At 47.7% G+C, this 26,817-nt stretch overlaps 2 protein-coding genes across 2 annotated transcripts in view; one reads left to right on the top strand and one right to left on the bottom strand.

Annotated features, from left to right (window-relative positions):
* The window catches only part of Ift140 (intraflagellar transport 140), an 88,516-nt gene that overhangs the window by 16,987 nt on the left and 44,712 nt on the right, over positions 1 to 26,817 (bottom strand). The gene's annotated exons all lie outside the window — the stretch shown is intronic.
* On the top strand, positions 830 to 26,089 carry Tmem204 (transmembrane protein 204). Its single transcript, XM_055604765.1, has 3 exons — positions 830 to 1,751; positions 12,004 to 12,159; positions 25,305 to 26,089. The coding sequence occupies exons 1-3, from the start codon at positions 1,472 to 1,474 to the stop codon at positions 25,547 to 25,549; spliced, it is 681 nt and encodes a 226-aa protein (XP_055460740.1). The 5' UTR covers positions 830 to 1,471; the 3' UTR covers positions 25,550 to 26,089.

The following is a 26,817-nucleotide window of genomic DNA, read 5'->3' as shown; positions in this document are numbered from 1 at the left end:
TTCCACCACAAGAACAGTCCCAGCCAGAGGTTCCTCAAGTAGGGCCCCTTCCCTATCAGGTCTGAGCACACTTGCTCCCTTGAGGTGTATGAGTCTCTGCCAGCAGATGGCGGCCTGTCTCAGGTGCCTCCTCACCCTACTGTGCCCTCTCAGGGCCTGTCTTCCCATTCAAAGGCAGAATCCTGTAAAGAGGGAAGGCTGGAGACCAGTGGCTCTCAACCTTCCTGATGCTGCAACCCTTTAATACAGTTCCTCATGTTGTGGTAACCCCCGGCCATAAAATTATCTCGCTACTTCACAACTGTAATTTTGCTACTCTTAAGAATTGTAACATTAATATCTGTATTTTCCAGTGGTCTCAGGTGACCCCTGTGAAAGGGTCATTTGAGCCTCAAAGGGGTTGTGGCCCACAGGCTGAGAACCATTACTGTAGACACTGGGGACTCACAGCACCTATCATGCAGGGAGCAATGGACAGATGGACAATTGGACACCTAGTCCCTTAGGATTCTGTCTGCTTGTGGTGTCTGTAGCATCCCCTGGTCCAGGATCTAGCACAACTGGCTAGGTTTGTTGGCAACAGGTAAGAAGATGAGTGCCCTGGCTGGCATCCCTGACTATTCCTATGGGGCAGGAAGGTGGGGAGGGGCAGCCAGGGGTGGGCTGGAACAGGCCTCAGAAGTCTCCCCAGGCCTTTCCCATCAGGAAGCACATCCTGTTAGTCTGGCTCTGTGGCAGGGCTGCTATTTGTTGCAGTTGGCTACGCCCTCCTGCTCACCAAAAACAGCCTCAAAAACAACCATTTCCTCTCTGCTGAGAGACAGGGAAACGGGAGCTCACACACACGCGCGCGCGTACACACATTTCCTTGTAGCAGGCATTCTGCTTTCCAGGACCTGCCATTTGTGGCAGAGGTACCAAGAGAGGATAGGCAGCAGAGAGGTGGCCAAACCCACACTGCTTCCACAACCCTGCTCCTCCGTCGGGCTGGCTCCCACAGCCAGTTCTGAGGAGTGTGACCCAGCCGATTCCCACGCTGTGCCTGCCTCCTGAGTTACTTTCTGTTTTCCACTGCTGTAGGCAAGAGGCTGTGGATACAGCCTCCCTGGTCTCTGTTCCAAAGAAGACGTCCACTCACAACTCTGGATTCTTGCTGGTGCAGACAGTGCCCCAGATTTCTCCCTGGAATGGGTCTTGGGGAGACCAGCTTCAACACAGGCTTGTCCCTGCTCCAGGTTCAAGAGGGAGGATAAGACAAGGGCTGTGACCAGCTCACTTGGACCTATCCCATGGGCTTCTCCCCATACCACCTACATCCTCATGTGCCTGGCTGGAGCTGCTGCATAGCTTCCCAAGGATGAGTGGTGATGTTCTCTAGCCACCCCTAGAAGCACCTCAGCTTTCTCTGGATGCACAGCAGCTGACTGGGACTTGGAACTTTCTCCGAGATAGACCGTACTGGCAGTCAGATATGACTGTCCAGAAACTTGTGGCCACAGCTGTGCTGGTGGCCCTTGTCTCCCTCATCCTCAACAATGCAGCAGCCTTTACCCCCAACTGGGTGTACCAGACACTGGAGGACGGACGCAAGCGGAGTGTGGGGCTGTGGAAGTCTTGCTGGCTGGTGGACAGGGGTAAGGGAGGCACAAGCCCTGGGACCCGAGCTGGGCAGGTGGACACACATGACTGTGAGGTGCTAGGATGGGGCTCTGAATCAGCTGGTTTCCAGGAGTCCCGAGGCACCGTCAAACGTAAGTCTCCTTATTTTTCTGTCACCTTTACATGGTTAGGTGAGGGGAGGTTGTACTCATGCTACGGGTGGTGTCAGGGAACCTGGGCCTCATGCCCACCGTCATGCTATATAGCTCTCCTGTTGGGTCTAGACCCTGCCTCTGGCTTATTTCACAGGGACTTCACTTTATGTGGCTGGAGGCTCTTTCTATGCCATTATATGTGGCTGAAGGATAAAAGATGGGTATCCTGGTCAAATCAAGCCATTTTTCCTCCGTTAAAAAGAAGTATTACTAACAAGTAAAGCAAGATGAGTAAGAACATGTGGGTGTGTTCTGTCTTAATTCCTGAGGTGGTCAGGGCCTTTAGGACAGCGAAGGATGTCCAGAACACCAGAGGAGGCAGCAAAGGGCAGAATGCTACTTTCCCCTCCTCATGGTGGCCTTTCTCCTTTCCCAGCTCTCTTATCCTGGGGTCTCTATACTACCCTGGGAGTTTGGAACTTCATTTTAAAATAAATAGTGCTCAAGTTTGAGAGTACAAGAAGAAAGGGTTATATAAATATGAAAATGCTACCTAAAATAGGCACGTCTGCTGACATGCAAGTTCTCTCCAGATGACAAGCCACTAAAATTGGCAGGAGATCTGTCTTACAAGTGCCCAGTCTAATACAAACTGCCATGGAGGCTACAGGTCCGATGGCTGCTGTTGGAAGATGATACTGATCTTTAGAACACGTGGGACTTAGGTGGACATCTGCTCAGCGTTAAGGGGGACTTCCTGGAAATCCTAAGTGCTGAGCCCAGTGCAGCCCCCTCAACTCTGCACCTGACCAACAGAGAAGCGCAGGCCAGGCAGGGGAACATCACCAGGCTTACAGTGAGGTAGCTGGCCTCTTCCACTGGGCCATGACAGGTAGGGAGCCTTTTATTGAGAAAAAGATCAAAGATGAATGCACTTCCAGGATCTAGGTGTCTTGTAGGAGGCCAAACAGCTGACCTTGGGTCTCTGTGTGGTATGTCAGTGCAGAGCTCTCCCTCTGCACTTATGACCATTGAGGCTCAGCAGGAAAGCTAGTAACCTTGAAGCTCCACCAAGCTTTTCATTCGGGCTGTGGCTTTGCCCAGCCCTAGGGGCCTCATGTCTTTTGAAGCAGGGCCAGGTGTAGGCAGGCGCTCCTGCCTTATACTTCTCACTAGGCTCTGACAACAGCCAGTTCTGGACACAGCCCATTCTGGACCAGAAAGTCCCCAGACAGCCTGGCTGTCCCTTGTGATACATGTGCAGTGCTGCCTCCCTTCCCCACCTCCTGAGCTCCAGCAGCTGCATCCCAGGGACATCTTGTGTGGACATCTGTCTTTCCCACCCTCCACCTTCTGAGGCCAGGCCAGACATCCTCCCTGGCCACATCTATGTGACAGCATGGCAGACTCAGCGGCTCCTGCCCTGAGTACCCCACATTTTCCCTCTTGCCTGTGCCTTCCTGTGGTTCCCACCTCTGTGAACCTGCTGTTTTACCTGATGATCTCCCTAGACAATTTAAAAATAGTTTCCTAAGCTGGGCTGGTGGTAGATGACTGTAGTCCTAGCACTCAGGTGCTGAGCCAGGCTAGTCTGGACAACACAGTGAGACCCTGTCTCAGAAAAGAAAAAAAATCCTTTAGCAATTACTATGGCATTTGCAGGTAGTGGATCTTTAATCTGAGTAGCAACTATTGTTCAAATAACAGAAAAGTCATTGAGAAGCTTCTTGGTAATGGTAACCGGGTGAAATTTTGGAAAACAGACTAAATGGGTGATTCTGGTTGCTAACACATTCTAACACACATTGAGACTGAAGTGCAATAGGAACAAAGCAGCCATAAGTCAGCATTTCCTGAGGGGAAGCTGGTCCCTAACCCCCTGGCTTGGGACAGGACTGTTTGGCTCTGTGCCCAGGGGCCTTGGAGGGAGAGATGCTGCTGGTCTCTTCCTCTCTTCTCCTTTCCATGAGCTTTGCTCCCACTTGTGCTGACCACTCTATGTCAGCTGCCACACTGCTCTGCATGGACAGAGACAATAGCAACCTCATGGCCAGTGATGCCTGATGCCCCCACCCATGTGTACCTATATCCCCAGGCTGTAAGGCAAGGCCATCTGCTAGCTGCTACCATCTAAAATCAGACCTGTGAGCAGCCTTGAGACTCATGCAGAACCCCACCATGTGACTCAAGTGCTTCTAGAAATCAGCACTCTGAGGAGGGGCAGCTGCTCAAATTCTGACGCCTAGACAGATGGCATCAGGGGTAACATCCTTCACGCCTGAGCAATGACACTTTCTAAAACCCTCCAACACACACTATGGGCATACCGGTCTGTGTCACACGGCCATGTGGCTTGTTCACAATTTCATTATGAGAAGCAGTATAGGGCACTGGGGCAAGACTACAGGACAGGACACTCTCAGCACTTCCATCACTGGTTGGGCTATCTGGCAAGAACACCTCCTGATAGCCCTGGGCCATGCACTCTTGCCTGTAGAACACACGGAGCTGGAATCACTCAGTGCTTTTAACTGCAAACATATAAGGGACCTGCCCGAGATGCAGAATGAGTACATGGTCCATTCCATGACATTCTGAACTCTGGTCTAGGGGCTCTGTGCTCCAGATAGCTGGAGAGTTCTGGATAGGAACATGGGTCATCCAGGTCGGGCCTTTCCCATGTCAAACTGGGGCCTTCCCAGGAGGGTCATGGAGATCCTTCTGCCAGTTGGCCATTCTGTTACATAGTACCCAGGGCCTTTTTACTGACCAGGGATCCTCTACCCTCAGGGAAACTGGAAGGCAGAGGTCAGAGGTCTACTTGAATAATGAATACAAACTTTGAACCCTGGCACAGATCAGCTGGACCTCCATGCTACCTAGGGAGATCCCTGAGCATCTCTACACACCTTTGTGCCATGCTGGACATCAGGACAGGCTAGCTGGCTGACTGTTTGTTTAGGCACATTTATGCCATGCTTTAACCGACATCTTGGGCTGTTTACACATCAGCCTCACAGGGAGTACTTCTTTCTCAGCAGGGTACGGGCTGTGCAGCAGTCCGTGTGACTCAAGGGGATCTCATTCAGGCAGGGAGTGAATGACTTTGCAGAGTCTGACATGAGGTATGGCAGAGGTATGGCAGGAAGACAGGAACAAGGATGGACAGTAGAAGGGGAGGGCGGAGGGCAAAGGACAGGCCAGCAGTCAGTTTGCACTGTCTTCCTGGCTTGCTGGCTCCTCGAGCCAGTCTTATGCCCTCACTAACTGATAATGTATACCCCCCAGGCAAACCACTTGGGTCACTCTCTTTCCAAAAAGTCCTTTCATTTATCCAGCTCCTTTCCTGGCCTTCAAGATGAGGCTTGGGATGCCTAGCATGCCGTTACTCTGCTGTTGACATTCAGCATCACATTTCCACGCTTTCCCAATTCAATTACACTTTAAAGTAGCGGGGTCTCTGCGTGGTTATATTAAGTCACGGTTTCTTAAACTGCCAGTCATGCTCACATATGGAGTTAGTTGCATAATTTAATGTGTGTGTGTGTGTGTGTGTGTGTGTGTGTAGGTGGGGAGATCACAAAAAATCTGGCAATAGTAAAAGTTTCTGAATGTTCAACAACCAAAAGTTGATTCTGAATCAAATGGATAATGAAGTTGCGGTGCTCTGGGCAGGGGAGCCCGTGCTGTTCCTCACTACACGTCACTACAGCCTTGGCCCTGAAAATGTAATGTGCACTTGGCACTTCCTTGTGCTTTGTGCCCTCATGCCACATAGTGTCTCAAGGGCTGCTGCCTGATACCTCAGCACTGATTTGAAACTTGGTATGTTATGAATGGCAGTGTTTTCACTGCTAAGTTTCTTGGTCCTACAGCAATATAATTGTTTAATAATAAGTAACAGAGATTTTAAATGTTCTCTTCGTACCATCATTCCTCAACATGTGTGTATCAACTGATACATCTTTAGAATTATAGTAAATGATTTTTTTTTTTTTTTTTTTTGAGACAAGGTCTCACTATATAGTCTTGGCCAGCCTGGAGCTTGCTATACAGTCCAAGTAAGTCTCAAACTCAGAATGATCCACCTGCCTCTGCCCGGAGTGTTAGGATTAAAGGTGTGCCACTACTCACTGCCTATTTTTCCTCTTTTATAATGTTTGATTTGATGGCTTGAGTTTCATTAAAGAAATTATTAAAATAAAGTTTGATTTAGGATTCAGACAAAACTTTTAACAATTTCTGAAACTGCATTCATTCTACTTTTGCCATCTTATACTATGTATTCATGAGAAGCACCCACATGGCAGCTCACAACTGTCTGTAACTCCAGTTCCAGGAGCTCTGACACCCTCAGACATGCTGATGCATATAACATGAAAACAAACATACCATTTGAAAGTAAAATAAAATAAGTATGGGTTGTCAAGATGGCCACGTAGGTAAAGGCATTAAGACAAGCCTGACAACCTGAGTTTGACTCCCGGACCCCACATGGTGGAGAGAGAGAACCAGTTCCTGAAAGTTGTCCTCTGATCTCTAAACACCCTCTATGAAATTCACATTGTTCTACTACCAATAAATGAATTAATGTAAATAAATAAAAAGTAGATAAAGTCAAAATCTGAAAACTGAAGATGCTCTACATCCTACAGTACCAAATATTAACCCAAGATTTGATTCTTTATCACGCATTCATCTCATTACTATGCAATTTGCTTTTGTCTTTAAGAAATGGTAAAATTATATATATATATATATATATATATATATATATATGCCAAAATTATTCTTAAAATGTCTTTATAATTTATTATCAGTAAGTGCTCGGCTTACATTCTTATTTTACCTATCTATATACAAGAGATATGTAAACAAAAAGGGGTGTAAGGTCAGGTATGGTGGCACACGCCTTTAATCTCAGCACTTGGGTAGCAGGAAGACTCTGTGAGTTCAAGGCTAGTCTGATTTACATAGAGAGTTCCAAGCCAGCCAGGGTTACATAGAGAAACCCTTGCCTCAACAGATAGATAGATCAATAGATAGTAAGCCAGCCAGCCAGCCAGCCAGCCAGGTGTTGGTGGCATGCACCTTTAATCCCAGTGCTTGGGAGGGAGAGGCAGATGGATGTCTGTGAGTTCCAGGAGAGGCAGGGTTGCACAGTAAGACTCTGACTCAAAAAAACCAAACCAAATCAAAAATTTTAAAGGGGAAGTTCTGAGTGGGAAAAATTTAAGAAGCCCTGTTATGGGCTGGGGAGATGGCTTGGTGGTTAAGATTACTTCCTGCTCCTCCAGAGGACCTGGGATTGATTCCCAGACCCACATGGTGACTCATACCACCTGTAACTCCAGTACTAGGAGAATCCAATGGCCTCTGTGGGCATCAGGCACATATATGGTGCCCAGATTCACATGTAAGCGGATACTTACATACATAAAATACATTTTAAAAAGGAAGCCCTGATAGAAGGGATAAAAATAACTACACAGTGGCTAGGGAGCTTGCTCAGAGGGCAAAGTGCTTACTATGAAAACATGAAGATCAGAGTTCAGAGTCCTAGCACCAGGTGAATACCAGGTGGGTGTGGTGGCCCACCTGTAACTGAATGCTCAGGAAGCAGAGGCAGAGGAACAAGCTGGAAAGCTACATGAGCTCTTGGTCAAATGAAAAGACCTTAGTATAGAAGTTGGAAAATAATCAAGGAAGATACTCCTCATCAATGTCTGGTTTCCACACACATGTACATTCAAAATACAATTGAACCCACACCCACACGCTCCAACACATGTGGGGTGTGTGTGTGTGTGTGTGTGTGTGTGTGTATATATATATATATATATATAAAATAAACAAACAAACAAACAAACAAAAAAACCCAACCACACCAGAAAGACCAGTATACAGATGACAGGGTACTCTGAAGAATGCAGGTTGGTATAGGTAGAAATGCCTTTCCAGATCACAGAGGAAGCCTTCTGGAGCACACACAGCCTGCCAAATGGACAGGGCACCCTTGAGGAGCACACAGCATGGGGCTGAGCCTCCTGCAGTGTGAGATCATTATTAGGCTAGCTGTAAAGGAGGGAGGTGCAACCAGCAAATCCAGACAGCCACTGGCCTGAACCCCAGCCACTATGTGCCCTGTTACAAGCCCATTGTGGGAGGTGAGAGCCGTTAGGCCTTGGAACGGCACTCCTTGGGCCTCAGAGAATCATACCATTCTGTGTGTCTCACAGTTCAAGGAACATGTCATCTGCCCTTGGGGCTCCTAGTTCCTCTGTTGCTCTTCCTCCCTCTACATCCTTCTAGAACCCAAGACCACACTTAACCTGTTTTAAACTGTGTCTATACCTTGAGGGATATGCCTGCTTCCCTATTTCCTACAGAAGTTTTTTTTTTTTTCCCGAGACAGGGTTTCTCTGTGTAGCCTTGGCTTTCCTGGATACACTTTGTAGACCAGGCTGGCCTCAAACTCACAGAGACCCAACTGCCTCTGCCTCCCAGATTCCTAGGATTAAAGGCATGCACCACCACGACTGGCTCCAACCAGGAGTCTTAAATTGCCAGACCCTAGTACATTTCTTGTCCCTTTATTTAATGTTTTAGATTTATCTTTATTAGCATGCACACACATGCATGCCATGGTGCATGTGTGGAGATTAAAAGCCAGCTTTTGTGAGGTGGTTCTCTTCTTCCACCTTTATGTGGGTTCTGGGGATCAAATTCAGGTCCTCAGGTTTGCATGGCAGGTGCTTTCAGCTGCTGATTAATCTCGCCAGACCCTACCTCATGCCCCTTTAAAGCAGCTGTGTTAGGGTCTTTATTGATCTGTTTTCTGGCTGGTGTAACTAAGGACTAAAGAACATAAATTCTCAGTCAACAGAAGCAGGTCCTGCTGGAGACTGCCTGCTTTGCTGTAAGTAAATCAGGAGAAACAGCTGCTAAAGTGCCCGGCCTGGGAAGAAGGATCCAAGCAGTGGCAACTGCTATTGATCTAGCAACATCTTGCTCTGTTGGGCCACCAGATATATGGGCTGCTCCGACTGTCCAGTAAGCTTAAGATCTGATACATCCACAGAGCTCTTCATATATGCAGCTGGTATGCAAGGTTCACTGGATTAAAAAACCTGCTTGTGTTACTCCACATTGGAGGTGGCAAGTTGGAAAAGGGATCCAGAAGGGGCCCTGAAGTGCTAAAAGACAGGAGAGTTCTCTGCAGAGGAAGTAGCCTGAAACACAATGGGCAGGACAGGCTGACCCTTGGTGGCAGGAAGTGGCATAAAACCCCTGGATGACTCCGTGACTCCACAGCCTAAATATAAACATGACCTTGTAAGGAGCATGAATCAGACACCATCCAGCATGAAGATGGGGTGGGGCACACTGAGGCCCAGGCAGAGATGGCAGTCACATGGCACAGCAACCCCAAAAGCAAGTCTGTGCTCAGTTCGTGTGACAAGATGACTTCTCTCAAACTGCCATAGTGTCTGAGAAAGGACTGAAGGAAAAGGGACCTCGATTCATGGCTGCCAGTGAGGGGTGGTTTTAAGTAAGTTCTTAGCACCATCCCAAACGCTTGCTGACACAACACGTAGATAAGCTGTTTCTCATCCAGAGGAGCCCATGACACTTTACCCTTCACCTGTGTGGAGGCTGACTGATGGACAAAGTCAGTTTCCACCAACAGAGAAGTGCACAGAGGTCTCTGGCCAGATGGATGAGACTTGCAAGGCCTCTGAATTGTTACCTCCTGGCCTTACCTTGCTCTAGATAATCACCTATTAGATCGTGTCATTAGAGGAGGGGAAATGGGACTTGAGAATCTGCCTTTGCTGTGTAGTGAGGGGAACCTGAGAGAGTGGAGCTTTGGGAATGGATTGGCTGGACAGACAGATAGGCAAAGGGCAGAGCTGCCCATCAGGTGCCCAGATACAGAATCCATTTGAGATGAGAGGAAAGGCAGACACTGAGCCTGACAGCTGTGAGCTCTTTTGCAAATGTATATTGCATTTCAATAAACACTTAGGTCAAACCAAGCAGAACTGCCAAAATTGGCGGTAATGGTTCAATGCTATCTTGCAGCCCTTTAAGACCCTTCTGAGGCGAAGCAGACTGCCCCTCCCCTCCCTGGGGTTGCCTCTCAGTGGTTTATGAGGGGTGGGACAGAAAATCTTTAGATCTCTATTCATGGGACCTTACTTGCTGGCTCACACAAAAGAGGCTACCCATCCTGTGACAGCCTCTGTGCCTTCCTTGTCCACAGAGGACGACAATCCTACAGTACCCTCCCAGCATATGTTCCTCAAGGATCTTGGAAGGCTGTGCTCTTTTATGTTCAGTTCTTGTGTCTCCAATGATGCCATGTGTTGTAAGCCCATTCTGAGAATCAATTTCACACTTGGGAAGAGCAGCACTCCACTCTTCAAGTCTGGTCTGAGCTGAGCACTGACTTATCTGCCAGAAGTTTGTGAATCAGAATTTCCTTATGACTGCTAGTCCACAGACATGGACACATGAGGCTGGGCTACGGCACGCTGCTCTGACTGAGTCCACCCCCTGGTGTCTAGCGTCTCCACTGATAGATCTGCTGTTGATCTGGAATGAGCAGAGCCTATAGATGTCTGCATTCTGGTGTACTACCATCTCACGGTATGGGCTTTGGTGTGACATTCAACCTGGCGGTGGGGGGTGCGAGGGAATAATGACAAAATTCTGGGCCAGATGCTCTCCTTCAACACTTCCCCAACCACACTCTGCTTTGCCCTTCTCCTGAGACCAGGGTGTGGGGCAGGGAGCAAAGCACAGGAAGGCAGGCCCAAGGTTGGAGCACCACTTTGACTGCTGGTAGAGTGAAGGAAGTAGGGCCTAGGAGGTGAGTGGGATGGAGCCTGGGCTTAACACATTCAAGTCTGGTCCCTGCTCTATCCCTTGCTGGCAGAGAGGCCAAGTGCAGTCTCTTAATGCTATAGGCTCAAGTCTTTTGCCCATAGGAGGGCGTGGTAGCGTGGAAACGTGGTAACGTTTCAGGCTTGGTGTTGTGTTCCACGCCTTTAATCCCAGCACTCTGGAGGCAGAGGGATGCAGATCTCTCTGAGTTTGCAGCCAGCCTGGTCGACATAGTGAGTTCCAGGACAGCCAGGGCTATGTAGAGAGATCATGCCTCAAAAAACAAACCAAAACCAAAGCAAAACCCCCACACAAATAAAAACGAAAAGAAAGAAAGAAACAAACAAACAAAAAACCCAAACCAGAATAAAAGCAATGTAGTATCTGAACAGCTAACTGGAGACAGCAGCTGAGGACCCATGGTGTCCATTACTAAGCAAGAAACATTTCACTGTGGATTGAACTTCCCTTCTAGCTTCAATTATAACACAGCACCTGAGAAAAAGGAACATTTGTCTTATCAAGATCCAAATCAGGGGGTGGGGAGATGGCTTTCTGAGTAAACTGTTGGCCGTGTAAGATCAGAGTTTTGATCTCCGGCACTTACAATAACCCTGTGTGAAGTGCTGTGTTCCTGTAACTCCAGCACTGGGAAGGCAGAGACAGGAAGACCCTAGGAGTTCAGTGGTCAGTCAGTCTAGCCAAAATGATGAGCTACAGGCTCAGTGAGACCCTATTCAAAAACTAAGATGGAAGCCAGACAAGGTAGCGCATGCCTGTAGTCCCAGCACTTGGGAGGCAGAGGCAGCCTGGTCTTAAAAAAAAAAAAAAGCAAGTCCAGGACAGCCAAGGCTACACAGAGAAACCCTGTCTCAAAAAACCAAAAACCAAACCAAACCCACAAAACAAAAACAAAAACAAAAACAAAAGCCTAAGGTGGAGAGCAATAGAGAAAACACTTGAAGTTGATCTCTGGTTTCTGTGTGCACACACAGAAGGAAGTCTTAGCCTTGTCCTCCAGCACCGTGTGTACACACATACATATACCACACACACACAAGGACTCAAATCACAGAGCAGTGTTCCAGCCTAGGCAGGACGTAACCAATGCAGACAAGCTAGGGGGTCCTTACATGGCTGGTGAGAGATAAGACAGCATGGAGAATCCAGGATGGGTAAGGCGCTGGCAGAGAGCGCTGTTCAGAGAAGACACTGGCTGTCTGAAGTGCCTTTTCAAAGGTCCAGTGAAGGCCTAGAAAGAAAGCGGCTACCACTGAAAATGAGTGTGGCCAGCCTGACTTGCCTCTTCCTAAGTGGCTCACTATCCTGACCACCTGCCTTCCCTCCTTTTGGCCCACAGTACAGTTTGACATGATGCGTGCTTGCAACCTGGTGGCCACAGCCGCACTTGCCGTGGGCCAGATCACCTTCGTCCTCGGCCTGACGGGCCTGCCCCTGATGTCACCTGAGTCCCAGTGCTGGGAGGAGGCAATGGCTGCTGCATTCCAGCTGGCAAGTAAGTACCCAGGGCGGGTAGAGTGGCCATGTTGTGGCCCCCACAAAGCTGGTAGACCCGATGGGTCCTTTTGCTATCATGGGGGGAGCACCCCAGGGCCTTGGGTGGCTTTAGGTATGGATACAGGCGGTTTACCTGTCAAGCTCATTTCTGTTTTAAAGGTGGGCCTAGTGTACTGAAGTAAGGTTGCTCTGCTTTCCGAAGTCTACAGAACCTGTACATTTGCCCTTCTGCGTGCCAGTGTGCACTTGATGCCAATTTGAAGCAGTTGGGGAAGAGCTGGATTCTACTGGGCACAAGTGGGAGACAGCTCCAGCCTGGTCCCAAGCCTGCTCAGCTAACAAACACAACAGAAGGCAGAGCTTTGTCTAAGTGAGGCTTCCATGGGCCTGACCCGGGCTCAGCACAAACCCTTGCTCATGACCAGTGAGAGGCTCATGTAAGCATGTTTTACACAGCCTGAGTGAACGGCGGCACATGCTGACCCCTGCATGGCTCCTCTTCTGGCTGCAACACAGACGCAGACTATAACCTGGCCTTGCATGACACTGGGTCATCAGAGAGCAGAGCTGCCTTTGAACACTGCACCCGCCACTCACCTCCCTAGTGATCTGGGGATACTGGGTGCAAGATTAGATATGGTGGGAGCAAATTTGCTGCTTGTTTGTTATTGGCTTTTTGTTTGTTTCCTCACTATGTAGCCATGGCTGGCCTGGAACTCATTATGTAAGCTAGTCTGGTCTTAAACCACAGAGATCTACTTTGTCTTAAACCACAAAGATCTGTCTTTGTCTCCTGAGTTTTAGGATGAAAGCCACATGCTAGCATGCCTGACTGAAAATTTGCTGTTTTTAAAGGACAAGAGTCATTCCTGGTGTCACTACCAGAAATGATCCACAGACTTGTGGAAGGTTTAGACTGGTGGTAGAGGTCATGGCGGCTGTCTGTAACTCATCTCACAGTGCCCGGGGGTTCCACTGCTCTGTCGTGTGGGCTCAGAGCTGTTAGGATCATTAACAGCTAGCTGAAGTTCAAGCTTCTTGCAGCTTGCTGAGGATGTCTATATGTGTCTATGTATGGTCTATGGACAAAAGTGACCGTCCCACAGGTACCCTGGAGTGGGCTGTGGGATACGTTTTAGAATTCTAGCCATTCCTGTGTGCAGTGCATACTCCTGACGGGGGAAATGGCAGGAAGTCTGAAGTGAATCATTCTAGGAATAATGAATAGATCCCGGGCCTTTATCTTTCTTGAGAAGCAGTTTCCAGAACGAGGCTGACCAGTGTTCATGTTCGAGAGAACGCCTGGTGGGAGTCAGGAAGCCCTGCTACCCTGAATGCTAAGAATAGTGTGGCGGAACGGTCCTGGGAAAGTCACTTCCCTGTAGCCAGTCAGAGGCAGGAAGGGGTGGGGGTGGGGGGTTGGGAAAATTGTGAAGTCTCAGTGGTAGGGGAGCTCCAGCAGTGTCCTGGCTCTATGAATGCGAGCCAATCACTGAGCCAGCGGCTGGTAACCCAGATGCAACATAAGGCCATTTCTATGGCTCCCACTGGACATGAGAAACACATGCAGATATGATTGAGGGTCAGTCCTGCCCTCTTCCCACCTTTGCCACTGAATATACAACATGGCATGCTTAGAAAAGCTTCTCACTTTGCCCTCTACTAATCAGACACACATAAAACAAATATTTCTTCCCACTCAAGAGGACCTCTACCATCTGAATCCATCCTCAAGTATGAAATGGGAGATTTTGAAAACACCACAGGAAAACTGAGATTTAAAAATATACCATACAGCTGGGTGATGGTGGCACACACTTTCAATCCCAGCATTTGGGAAGCCGAGGCAGGTGGATCTCTATAAAGGCCAGCCTGGTCTACAGAATGAGTTCAGGATAGCCAAGGCTACACAGAGAAACACTGTCTCAAAAAACCAAAACCAAACAAACAAATAAACAAAGAAAAGACACCGAGCTAGGACTATACACCTTTGATTCCAGCACTCTGGGGCCGAAGGTAAGCAGGTCTCTGTGAGTTCAGGGCCAGCCTGGTCTATATAGTGAGTTTCAGGCCTGTCAGAATTACACAGTGAGACCCTGAACCATCACCCTCCCCAAAACATAACAAATAAGAAACACCTTAGTGGCAAAAAAAAAAAAAAAAAAAAAGAACAATAGTTCTTTCGTTGTTTATTTTTCTTCTTAATAGTTCTTGACTGTGTAAGTAACTACTTCTCATGTGATAATCAACCTGACTGCCGCCTTTCTTACTTTAACTTCCTAGAGACTCTTACTTGGAGTGATTAGAACTTGTGTGACTGATGGCAGAACTGACAGTGGCCTCCTGCAAAACAACTGTCTTATGAGAAAATAGAGTTGCTTCCAAATACTCAGCGAAGAAAAATCAAAATGAGGGAAACTTCCATTAATTGAAATTTAGTTGTTTTTGGCAGTCTTGGAGGGAATGTATCAAGGGCCTCCTGAAGGGTGCTGAGTTAGTATACTTCTACTTTGAATATTTTAAGGCCATCACAACCTCTGGAAAGGTTAGACCATCTCTGACCAAAAACTACTCAACAGGTGGAGGCCAGAGGAAAAAGCCAGAGCGATGAGGGCGGTGGCTCCTGGGGCAGTTTGGGAAGCCTCTCATGCCTCCTAGGCTGCCTTGTCCCTTCGGCATTTGACTATCACCCTGACAGGTCTGTTTTGCCCAAAAAGGAAATGCATTTGGCCTGTTTAGACTCGTTTCATTGACAAACAGTACAGAGAACAGCTATGTGCCTTTCTTCTATCGCGCTGCTAATTTTAGAGCTGGGTTTTTTCCTGTGCTTGGGTCTGTTTTAAAGCCAGGGAGAGACTGTGGGGCGCCAGGATGTCCTGTCACAGGACGAGGAAACGCCTGCTATTACCTGTTGTGAAGCGAACCCGAGTCCCAGTGCTGGGGCGAGGTGGGTGGGCAGGGGGAAAGAAGATGCTAATGAAAAGAGGAAAGTATGTGGAATAGACTGGGGAGGCTTCAAAACCCTGGAAACCAGCAGAAGCAACACACCAAAGGGCAGACCGACTCCCTGTTTGCCTGTGCTCCCACTTGCTAGTCACTGTGTTCAGAACAGCCCTGGGCTAGTCAAGGGACCATCTCTCCCCCTGCAAGAACGGCAGCTCGGAGGGACCCTTGCTCAGCAACACAGCAGGGACAGCCGTGTGGAGCTACTGTTTTCATGGGGTGCCAGCAGTCTTGTGTGGCTTTACCTTTATAGAAGCAACCCAGTACATGCCACGGCATTTCCAGTGTCTGCTAAGGACTGTCTAAGTCTAATTTTGCTGTATCTGGAAATTGGAAAAATTGTTTCATGACCCTTGTTCCATGTGCCCTCAACACGGTCTACTCAATCAATTTCCACATTTCCCCCTGTGATAGCTGCATGCTGTGTGTCTGTGAGGGAGGCATGTCCCGAGACACAGAGTTCGACGTGGTTAGAGAAGTGCCCACCAAAGTCTTGGGAAGACGGGGGGGGGGGGGGGGAGGGCGGGGTCCGGGGTTTATGAGAGACGGGGGGGGGGGGGGGAATGCCTGTGACAGTGTTTTGCAGTTCCACGTGGTCTGTCTTGCTCTTTCCACCTTCTTTTCTCATTCCCCCTTTCTTGGCTTTCTGTGATAACTGGCATAGCATAGATTTAAAAATGTCAGGGTCTCCCCCTATCTCCTCCCAAGGCCCAGTAGTGTGATGATCAGCTGACTGTCAGCCCACGAAGACACAGAATACAGAACCCTCTCAGAGTCTGCAATGAGGAGCTGGGGTCCTGAGCATTTGGTTCCAAACATTGGGCCTGAGTGCTATCTTTTGGTCTCTCCACAAAAGTCCTCACAACTAAAGCCACTGTGCATAACTTCTGCTCATGCTCTGTAGGCCCATTTCTATTTCCTCTGCTCTTTTTTCTCCTCTTCTCTTTGCCTCATCTTTTGCAAATTTGTCATCTTGACTTTCTTATGGTACTGGGTAAGGAACTCAGGGTTCCCACATGCCCCCAGCCCCCTTTTTCTTTTGTTATGTAGCTCAGGCTGGCCTGGAACTCACCATGTAGCATGGGCAGAGGAGGGAAAGTGGCACTGGGTGTGTAGGGGGAGTGGTCTGTGAAGGGAATGTGCTTGTGTGGCCTCTGGCTCTTCACTGAGACTAAGCAGCACCTAGAGCACAGCAAGGAGCTGGGGAGGGTCCACAGCTCTGGTTAGGAGGCATCTCAGCTCTACACGCCTTTTGAGGACTTCCAGATTCTTCAGGCTTATCCCGATTAGCATGCCGGCTCTAGCACAGGCCACTTGGGTTCCACACCTGGCTCTGCCCACTATCAAGTCCTTGTTTGAATCCCACCATCCTATGTCTCCTGAATATGGGGTGGAGCACATGACCTTCTGATCCATAGGTATGCTGTCTACAGGATGTCACTGTCCCCTAAAACCTTGTGGTGATATCCACATGGAGGAGGTACCATCCCCGATGTATGTTCTCCGTGTCCTTGAGTGCAGAACCTGGGCTCTCCTGCCACACACTCCAGGTGGGTGAGCTAGAAGTCAGTCAAGTCTACATGTCTCTGGAGCGGCCTCCCTGCCTATTCCTCTAGCATTTACAAAAGTATGGTCCAGGCCTCACTAAGCTGGTTCTGAAGATAAGATTCTGGGGGACCAATGAGTTAGTGTTGACATAAAGCTTGTAATAGGATCAAGCTGCACATCCAAAGGACAACTCCTCTGCCATCACTAGAGCCTTGTTGCCGCAGGAGTCCCACTGTGAGGGCACTACTCAGGGGGTCAAGGTAGTGGGGTCACTGTTTCCTTAGTCAGGTCTGGGTGGCACTACTGACACATGAAAGGGCTTATGGCACCTTCCCTATGGAATGTCAGACTTAGAAAGTTCTACAGTTTGTTCTGGGAGCCAGAGAGATGGGAGTGGGGGGGGGAGTCTCAGAGGTGACAGTGAATGTGTAATCCTGACAGCCAAGCCTCTCACCTGAATTCCTCTTTAAATTCTACACTCATTACCATTATAGTTTATATAAACCATTTCCAAATCTCTTAGGACAATGGCAGTACACAGAAAAAAAAAAAAAAAAAAAGTCCCAAACATGTCATATAGCACCAATTTGTCTCTTTGATGCCAAGGGAATCTTGGGAAAAGGTGTGTTGTGTAAGTTATTTCACAATTAATTATTTTATTCAAAGATGCCTCCATGGTGGGCTTTGTGCATGTAAGACAAGAACTTTACCACTGAGTTAGATGCTCAGCCATCAAAAAAGGAAAACATGTTTTGTTTTGTTTTGTTTTTTCACTTCATGTTAGGGGGTCCAGACTGGCCTAGAGCTCTATATGTAGTTCACAGTGGCCTGGAACTCACTATGTAGTTCAGGCTGTCTTCAGACTGGCTTTTCTCCTGCTCCTATCTTCTGAGCAGTTACTACAAGCTTGCATCACCACACCCAATCTCAAGTCTTTGGCTTTTTGAGATGGGCTCGTCTTATAAAGTTTAGGTTTGTTTTCAATTTAGGTTGGCTTCAAACTCACAACCTGCCTGTGTTCCCTCCTGAGTGCTGGATTACCTGCATGTTCTGTCACACTTGGTGAATAAATCTTTTACGGAAGCTTGGCAACAAGCCCGAGTCTTGTGCGATACAGTTCTGTTTCTCTGAAGTTGGTGAACTTGCGCTAGTCTACTTCTGACTACCTGCATTTTGACTTCGACAGTTCAGCCTTTAAATGCCCATTTACAAGGTGTGTTCTACTTAAGGCGCTTATTGTCCAGTGGCTGTCAACATCGCCAAGACCACTTTCAACACTGGGCTCTGAGTTGTTCTTCATCTCTTAGCTCAGCCAGTTCTGAACCTGGTCAAAAACTGCCAGAGGCCCATTAAAGGTGGTGCACACCTTTAATCCTAGTATTTGGGAGGCAGATGCAGGCAGAACTTTGTGAGTTAGAGGCCAACCTGGTCTACAGAGCAAGTTCTAGGCCAGCCAGGGCTACATAGTTAAGACTCTGTCTCAAAACAAGCGGATAACCAACCCCCTCCAACATCAAACCAAGTCGCTCCAAACAACCAGAGCCTCTCCGGAATCACACATAATGGTTCCCTTTATCCTTTCCTGGTAACTATAACATTTCTTCTGCTGATAGCAAGACTTAAGTATACACTCAGGGATGTTTCACATTCTCCAGGAGGCTGACATTGCTACTCGATGCTGAGGGTAGTAAACACTAGGTGAAATGGCATCTTGTGAGCTGGTGGAAAATTTGATATTTTCTTAGACTTGTGGATCGTGTTATGGCAAAGTATCTTTTGATGAGACTTTGCTGGTCTGGATAATTTCCTTTTCTGTCTTCTTTATCTGGTCCTGGTCCTCAAACACTACTCTGCATCCTAGTTATAATACCTCATCTCTCCTCCCCTTCTTCCTTCCCCAACCGAGTCACTTGGGAGCTTTAGAAGAACATGATTCCTTCCTCCTCAATGCCCCAGATCCTCCTACTAGAAAGAACCATTTGGATTAAAAAAAAAAAAAATTCAGGCTCATGGCAATAAGTGCCAGGTCTTTTAACACAAGGGATTCAAGACTAGTGATGAAAGAGGGAAAGGCCTGGCTTGCTCACTTTCCCTCACTGCACACACATGCTGGATACACAGCAGTGTTTGCAACTGTCCCTTTTTCAGTATGCTTATTAGAAGCCAGCCATGTTCCCTCTAGGACACAGGACTTTGCTTACTCAATTGCAGCAGAGCACCAGAGGTCAGCCCCAGTGTCTTTCCTCTGATGCCACCTGTGTGTATGTTTGATAGTCATTCCAAAAGGAAGACCTTGTGACAGAAGCTCAGGCCCCAGGAAGAAGGCAGGAAGGAAGAAAGAGAGGAAAGGGACGCTCTCCACTGTGCTGGAATTCACACCGCCCTCCGTTGGCCAGCGCACAGGAAGAGGCTGTTTGCTTTGGCAACAGGACTTCATAGAGATGGAACTGATCCCATGTGCAGAACAGAGCCCTTGCTGAAGCACTTCCCTTTGGTAGGGTTCTGGACAGGCTGATTACATCACTGAGGATTTGGGGGAGAGAAGTCTTCAGGGGAAAGGACACAGAGGAGCAAAGGGAGCCTCTACTTAGGGGTAATGAAAGTGGAAGCTGGCCTTATTTCAGAATAACGTCTGTAGTATGGTATGCTGAGCCTGCTGATTCTAGGTGCCTTTTCACAAACGACAGGGGCTTGTGTGGCAATGCAGTCAACTCATGGAGAGACACATCTCCCTGGTTTTTATATGCTTTTTATTGATGACACTGAACAAAAGGGTGATTTCTTCCTATCACATATCTTGGTCCATAATGGCTCATCTGCTGGCTCTCAGGGCAGGGCTTCGATGGCAGACAACTGTAGGAGCTGGAGGATGCTAGTAGCTATTCCTGTTACGGTATATCAGGTCCTCTCTTTGCAGGACTCATGTCCCTGGGCTGTCCTTGGCCCACCTAGTTCCCTGTGCTGAGATTCCTTATAGAATCCATATTGAGAATGAACAGACTATTCTGTTTCTGCTTTGTCTATATGTGTTTCTAATGTGGTCAGAGTTGATCCTACAACAGAAATGAAGCTCAGACTGATCCTTACACAGAACGAGTGCTTTTATTTTTTGAGAGAGGGTCTTTCTATGTAGCCCAGCCTAGCCTGGAATTCAAGGTCCTCCTGTCTCTGCCTCCCTAGTGCTGGGACTGTAGGTGTGTGCCACCATTTCAGTATCCATTGTGGGACTTTATGAAATAGTTAGGCTTTTCCACAGGGAACACCCTACATTTTCCTTCCTGCATTTTTAACATGAAAAAGCCAGTAAGGTGCAGAATCTGAGTTGCACACCAGTGAGAAAAGTGAGATGCGTGGAACTCAGTCCAGCCCAGGTCAGATACTGCTAGGTTTCCATGAAGACTGATGAAACATGTGAAGGACTGTCTTGCTCATTTTTCTTTGTAAATTGTCCATCAGTCAGACTCCCTGTTTATAGATGTGTGTGTGATCTGGTGGTGCATGTATGCTGTACGTCCTTGTTAGTGTAGATGTGTGCATATATGCTTGTATGTGGAGGCCTGAGGTCCATATCAGGTCTTTCCTCATCATTCTCCACCTTGATTTTGTCTCCTCCCTTCTGCTTCCCATTGAGCATCAAGTGGGGGTGGGGTGGGGATTTTACAGATTTGCACCACTATGAAGCTTTATTTAGTCTTTTGAGACAGGGTTTCTCTGTGTAGCCCTGTTGTCCTGGAACTCATGCTGAAGATCAGGTTGGCTTCAAACTCAGAGATTTTGGCTCCCGAGTGCTTGGAGTAAAGGCATGCACTACCATTGCCTGGATTTTTTTTTTTTTTTTTTTTTTTTTACACATGGGTTTTATGGGGGATCTGAACTCAGGTCCTCATGGTTGCACTGCAGGTGTTTTGCCAACTGAGCCATCTACCTAGCCCAGATCTACAGTTTTTAATCTTCTAACTTATATTTTCAGGACACAGGGAACTATTCCAGGTCTTTGATGCACACACAAATTTATATTTCTTTAATTAATTTCTGATGAGTGTTTTTTCATCTTATGTGGTATTCCTGGAAACACATACATTCTCTGAAACTTCAGTTTGTGTGCATGATAAATAATATAGCTAGTCATGGGAATAATATATTAAGCATACACATATACTATGCTGGTGCTAAGAAAGGAAGGGCTGCTTAGTGGTAGAGCACTTGCGTAGCATGCACGTCCCTCACCCCGAATCCTCTAGGGGGTGGGGTGGGGGAAGATCACAGCAAAGTAATAGTTAAGCGAGTTTGTGATACTGGCAAACATCAGGCCAGCAGAGGAGCTGCTTCCCATCCTGCATCTCATGTGACACTGGCCTGTCACAGTTAGAATATGCTTAGGTGCTATGCTGCCACTGAGGAGTAGCCCTGCAGAGAACTGTCATAGTGCTGGGAGGCTGGGCTAATTTTCTGCTTGTCCTGAGGGACTTCATGCTCACCCCCCCCCCTTATTTTAAATCAGAGTTCAGGGCCCATACCTCCTGGTATAGTAAGATACTATCAAATGCCATCTCTGGGAAGGCGACCTAGGTCTTAATTTTCTCAGACAGATACCTTTGGGGGAAATGTGAATTCACCATCCTAGAACAGATTAACACCATTATATTTTGTTTCCCATTTGCTGTGATTTGCCTCACAGTATTTACTTAACAAGCAATTATTGACAGTCCTTGGTATGGGAGAGTTCTGGCACGCCCAGATATGAGAGACAGAAACAAAAGGAGGAGACCAACCACCATAAGATAGCCAAGGGATGGACACAACTCTTAAACTATCAAGTATCAAGGCAAGAGGAGTCCATTCCTCACAGGGCTGTGGCTGAGTTATGGAAGCCACAGGCAGCAGGGAAAAAGGTGGCAGGACAGGCAGAGCTGACAAGCTTGGGAGCAGAGTCACATCTAAGGCACCAGGAAGCCATGAAGCATCTCATACATGGGGAAGACCTAAGTTTTGCTTCATGAAGATTTGAAGTGTGGCTGCAAGAGGAGGTATGAGATGCATCAACGTCCTCACGGTGTCAGCCAGCACAACCTAGAACATGGAGGAACCACGGAGCAGGTCACTTGCTGCATACCTAGCAGCAGGAAGTGCTTATTCCTGCAGAATCAACACTTGTCCCTCAATCTGTTGACATGTTTCACTGTGACACACCCATTCAGGGGACTTAAAGCAGGTAGGACTCCTACATGTATGGCAAACTGACCATGAAGACTCCCTCCCCCCAGGGGACCCCTCTCCTGCACACCAGGTCCAGTCACACCACTCTTTCTTGACAGTTTTATAGCCTGTGTATTTTCCAGAGATGCAGTTGAGCCTGAGTTTGAACTCTTCAGGGACTGTCTGTATGTGCTCTTGTGTTGTTCTCCTGGCCCATTACATCTGAGACTTCCATCCCCTCTCTCTGCTGAACTACTGTCCTCTGCTGGGCCATCCCCTGTGGGCCCATCTTGGAGGAGGCCAACTTGGGTCATGACTACAGGAGTTTCATGTCATAATGCTCCTGGGAGTGCAACTGTGAGCCCCAGGGCCATACCACGCTGTTCCTGCAAGGCCTCGGTGACTCAGTCAGGTCTGTCTGCCCTGTATGTGCCAACACTTGCTATTTCTCCCTTGATAGCTTTCCTAGTTCCATGAATGCACCTTAATCCTTCCCAGAAGGTTCAGAGCCATTAAAGAAATTTTAATCAAAACAAGTTTCCAGAGAAAATCTTTTGTCTGTCTGTCTGTCTATCTTTCTATCTATCTAGGAATTTGCTGGGCTGTGGTTGCCTATACCACAGTTTAATCTCAGTATTTGGGAGGCAGAGACAGGAGGATCTCTGGATTTAAGGCCAGCCTGGTCTACACAGCAAGTTCCAGGACAGCAGGGCTACAAAGAAAAACCCTGTCTCAAAAAATTGAACCAAAACAACCCCTCATAAAGCCCCCAAACAAACAAAAAAGGAATTAATTCCTTTAAAAAGACTCTTAAACATAAAAAAAAAAATATGTGTATATGTGCTTATCTGTACATATGAGTACAGGTACCCAAGGAGTCCAGAAGAGAGTACTGGATCCCCTGGGGCTCAGGCACCCGTAAGCCAACCAACATGTGTAGTGAGTACATGTATATGCAAGGGCACTTGCCTGTTTGTGTGGGCACAGGCTAGAGGATGAATTTGGTATCTTCCTCTATTGCTCTTTACTTCTGTTTTTTTTTTTTTTTAATTTTTAATTTTTGGTTCTACCTCTTTTTTTTGTAAAAAGGAAAAAATCATTTTTGTGTGTATGTGTAGGAGTGTGCGTGTCACAGCACATGCATGGCATGCCGAGGTCAGAGGACAACTTTGTGGTGCTGGTTCTCTCTTCTCACCTTTATGTGGCTTCTGGGGACTAAATTCCAGTTGTCAGGTTATATCACTGGGCAGCAAGTGCCCTGACCCACTGATGGAAGCCATCCTCCATCTTATTTTTGAGACAGGATCTCTGAGTGAACCTGAAACTTATCCTTTTGGTTAGACTGGTTGGCTAGTGTGTGCTTCTCTTTTTTCCCAGGATCCACCCGTCTCCATCCCCTTAGTTCCATGCTCATACTGCCATGTCTGGCTTTCATATGGGCTCTGGAAATCTGAATTAAGGTCCTCATGTTAGTACCGCAAGCATTTACCCACTGAGCCATCCCTCCAGCCCTATCAATGTTTCTTGGCATGCACAGACATAAAGGGTGATTTGGGAAAGGGGAGCAGGTGGTTGGATACTCAGTAGCAACTGGTTCCTACTTGCTCACCCTGTTGGCATCTTTTTTCCCCCTATTTGGTCTTGTTTCCTTAGGCTTCATACCATTCCTTGTTTATTATTTATTGTTTCTGAAGACACAAACTGGCAACTTGTGTACCCAGTCTGCCTCAGTTCCAACCTCTCAATTCCAGGCTGCCTTGGACTCACTTTGTGGACCACCTGCCTCTGCTTCCCAGAGCCCTGGGATTACAGGTGTGCGCCACCACGCCTGCTGAAATGCAAATTTTAGTAGCTCTGCATGTATGAAAAATTCCACAAAGAACATGGACATAAGTTAATTTAATAGGACAAGACAGAGGAAAGCAGACTCTTTCAGTTCCTTGTTTATGGAAGGTCCAGGGAGGGTGAGATGGCAACAGCCATTTAGAAAAGTCAAAGCTGTTATTCCCCCGTCCTTCCAATCTTTGTTTTTCTGTCCCTGTCTGTCTCTCTTGATCCTGCTCTTTGTTCTGGGACCACAAGGGGCCATCGTGATTAGGAAAACAGTGGTGGTTTTGTGAGTGAATGGAATGTTCTAAATAGACCTACAGATGTCAACATGCAGGCTATAGAGGGACAGCAGCATGAGTTCTGCTTGATGACAGCTCTGGGAGGGGATATGGATGAACCTGAAGGGCTCATGTTGGACCCAGACCAACCCAAGTGATAGGAGAGTCTGTTGCTTTGCATGTAAGAAAGACCCAGCTGGATAGTTGGAGGAGGGTGTTGCTGGGGAAGAAGTGGGATTGGCCTGTGTTAGGGCAACATGGAATCCCTGTGTCCTCCCCCCCCCCCACCATGCCTCTGTGTCTGCCCTGCCCTTTTCACTCTTGATCCCACAGTTGAGCTGGGCCTTATAACCTCCCAGGCTTGGTAAGCCCCTGTAACTATCTCCCAGAGCCAGCTTCTGGGCAGCAGCATGGCATAGGCTATACCCATCAAGGTCTGCAAGTCTCCTAGTGCTGCCTTCTCTATTAAGCAGCTGTGTCCTGGCATCTTAAGTCAACACAGTCTGGGCAGGAAACTGAAATTTTTCCTATGATAAGAACTAGCAAGATCAAGCCACCGTCACCCCTTAAGAAAGGATTAGTATGAGCCAGACAAGGTGGTTATGGAGAGGAGGGAAGGCCCAGCAGCAGCACAGGCAGGTGGGGAATGGCAGGGAGAGGGAAATTCCCTTGAGAAGTGAAAGGAAACCAAACATTACCAAAACCAGACACAAGCCAGACCCCAACCTGTCTGTGCTCATCTGGAGTGCAAGCTCTAGGTCACCTGGATAGAAGAGAGGGAACCTCTGTTGTGCTGACAGCAGAGCCATGGGTATGAAACTCTCCAACAGGGACTTAAACCAGTGATGCCAGTCTGCTTCTAGTTAAAATTTAAGAAATATCTATTTGCTTTTGCTTCAAATTACTTAAGCATTTATAAAAGTCAGAGGTAATTGAATTCAGTTTAACTAAATGATGGCTGGTCCTGTCTGGGGCTGGGAAGGCTGCCTTCCAGATGTGGGGATTGTAGACAGCCATACTGACTGACTCTCAAGAGCAGGCCTGATGCCAAGAGGTTGACAGGGCAGGACCCTCTACTGTCTCTGTCCCTGCAGCCACCCAGATGCAAGCCTGGCTGCGACCTCCAGGTGCGAAGGCTGCAAGAGATAGGCAGGATGACACAAAGAAGCTCAACCCATCCTAGGACAGCATTGAAGGACACAGAGAGAGCCTGACTCCTAGGGGCTCTCTGGACAGAGCTCCTACTACTCAGATACAAACTTCTAAATCTCCCCTGTCTTTTTTGCAGGCTTCGTGCTGGTCATTGGATTGGTGACCTTTTATAGAATTGGCCCCTACACCAACTTATCTTGGTCTTGCTACCTGAATATTGGTGCCTGCCTTCTAGCCACCCTGGCGGCTGCGATGCTCATCTGGAACATTCTTCACCGGAGGGAGGACTGCATGGCACCCCGGGTGATTGTCATCAGTCGTTCCCTCACAGCACGGTTCCGCCGTGGCTTGGATAATGACTATGTGGAGTCTCCATGCTGAGAATACCCTTACTGGGACTTTATGAATAACCACTATAACGTCATAGTCTAGAAACCAGTAGACTGTCCTGGGCCCTGCTTGTGCAGAGGTGTGGGGCAAGTCTGGGCTACCTATATATACATATGTATGATACTCATGTACATTTATTATGTTACATATGAATATATTATGTGTCTCTATGCCATTGTGCCACCTACTTCTGACACAATCTTCCTTAGCCAGCAGCACAGCATGGCTTCACATCATGCAAGTTTAAAAGGTGGAGACTAGAAGCTGAGGCGGGGAAGGAGGCAGTGTGGGCACCTTGCTCTCCACCTCCATTTGGGGTTAATTTATTCTGCATCTGCTAGGATGGTATCCCTGGTTACTTTTATAAAGCACAACAGCCAGGAAGCTTTTCATGAAGGGTCTGATAATCCTTGAATGAAATAGAATTTCTAACAGGTGGTAACGGTTTTATGTCAGGATCAGGTTAGTAGTGTATGTTTTACTCCTGATTATTTGTCTAAGTTAAAATAAACACAAGCTTCTGAACTGTGCCTAAAACTTGTGCTTTATGTGCCCCTATTTCTGCATTTTCTTCTGAGTCTTTGTGGGATGACACTAAAAAGAACTGAGAAGAGCTCCTTAGGGACCCCAGGAGGCACATACCCTAAGTCATGGCCATGCAACTCAAAGTCCACATTCCTGCGCTCTGAAAACTGGCCTGGCATGGCAGATCAACACAGAACAGAAAAGAGGAAATCTAGAAAGCTTTTCCCAGGAAGACCTTCAGCCTTTCTCCAGCTAGAGTGGGATAGGCTACTGGATCCCTCCAGAGGCCATGCTGCTTTCAGACAGGCTGAATCCCTCGGTCAGTGGCTCCCCAGAAAGTATATAAAATTTGTACCTCTGATGTTAAAAATGGCCCACAGAACCCAGGGCTGTCTGATCACATCTGTGACCAAAGTCCTAGTGCACACACCCTTGCTAGAGGGTTCCTCTGGATGCTGCACTACTTGATCATGGCCACCAGGAGGCAGGAGTCACTGCTGGCAGAGGTAGCAAGAAGAAACTGGCACTATCAGGACATGAAAGCCAGGAGTAAGATGCCCTCCTCTGGCTGCCTCTCCTAATAAATGTCAAAGTTTGTTGCTTTCAACCTTCTAGTAACTCAAATTGACCATTCTAAATTCTGAAGCCCATCCTGTGCCAAGTCTTTGTCTTTAGTCAGAACACTAAAACAGACTGGTGCCTTAAACACGCAGAGACCTACAATGACATGCAAG

Source organism: Psammomys obesus, unplaced genomic scaffold (assembly GCF_907164565.1).
Source record: "Psammomys obesus unplaced genomic scaffold, mPsaObe1.curated_primary_1811, whole genome shotgun sequence".
NCBI lineage: Eukaryota > Metazoa > Chordata > Mammalia > Rodentia > Muridae > Psammomys > Psammomys obesus.
This window is presented reverse-complemented; position numbering and strand designations above follow the sequence as displayed.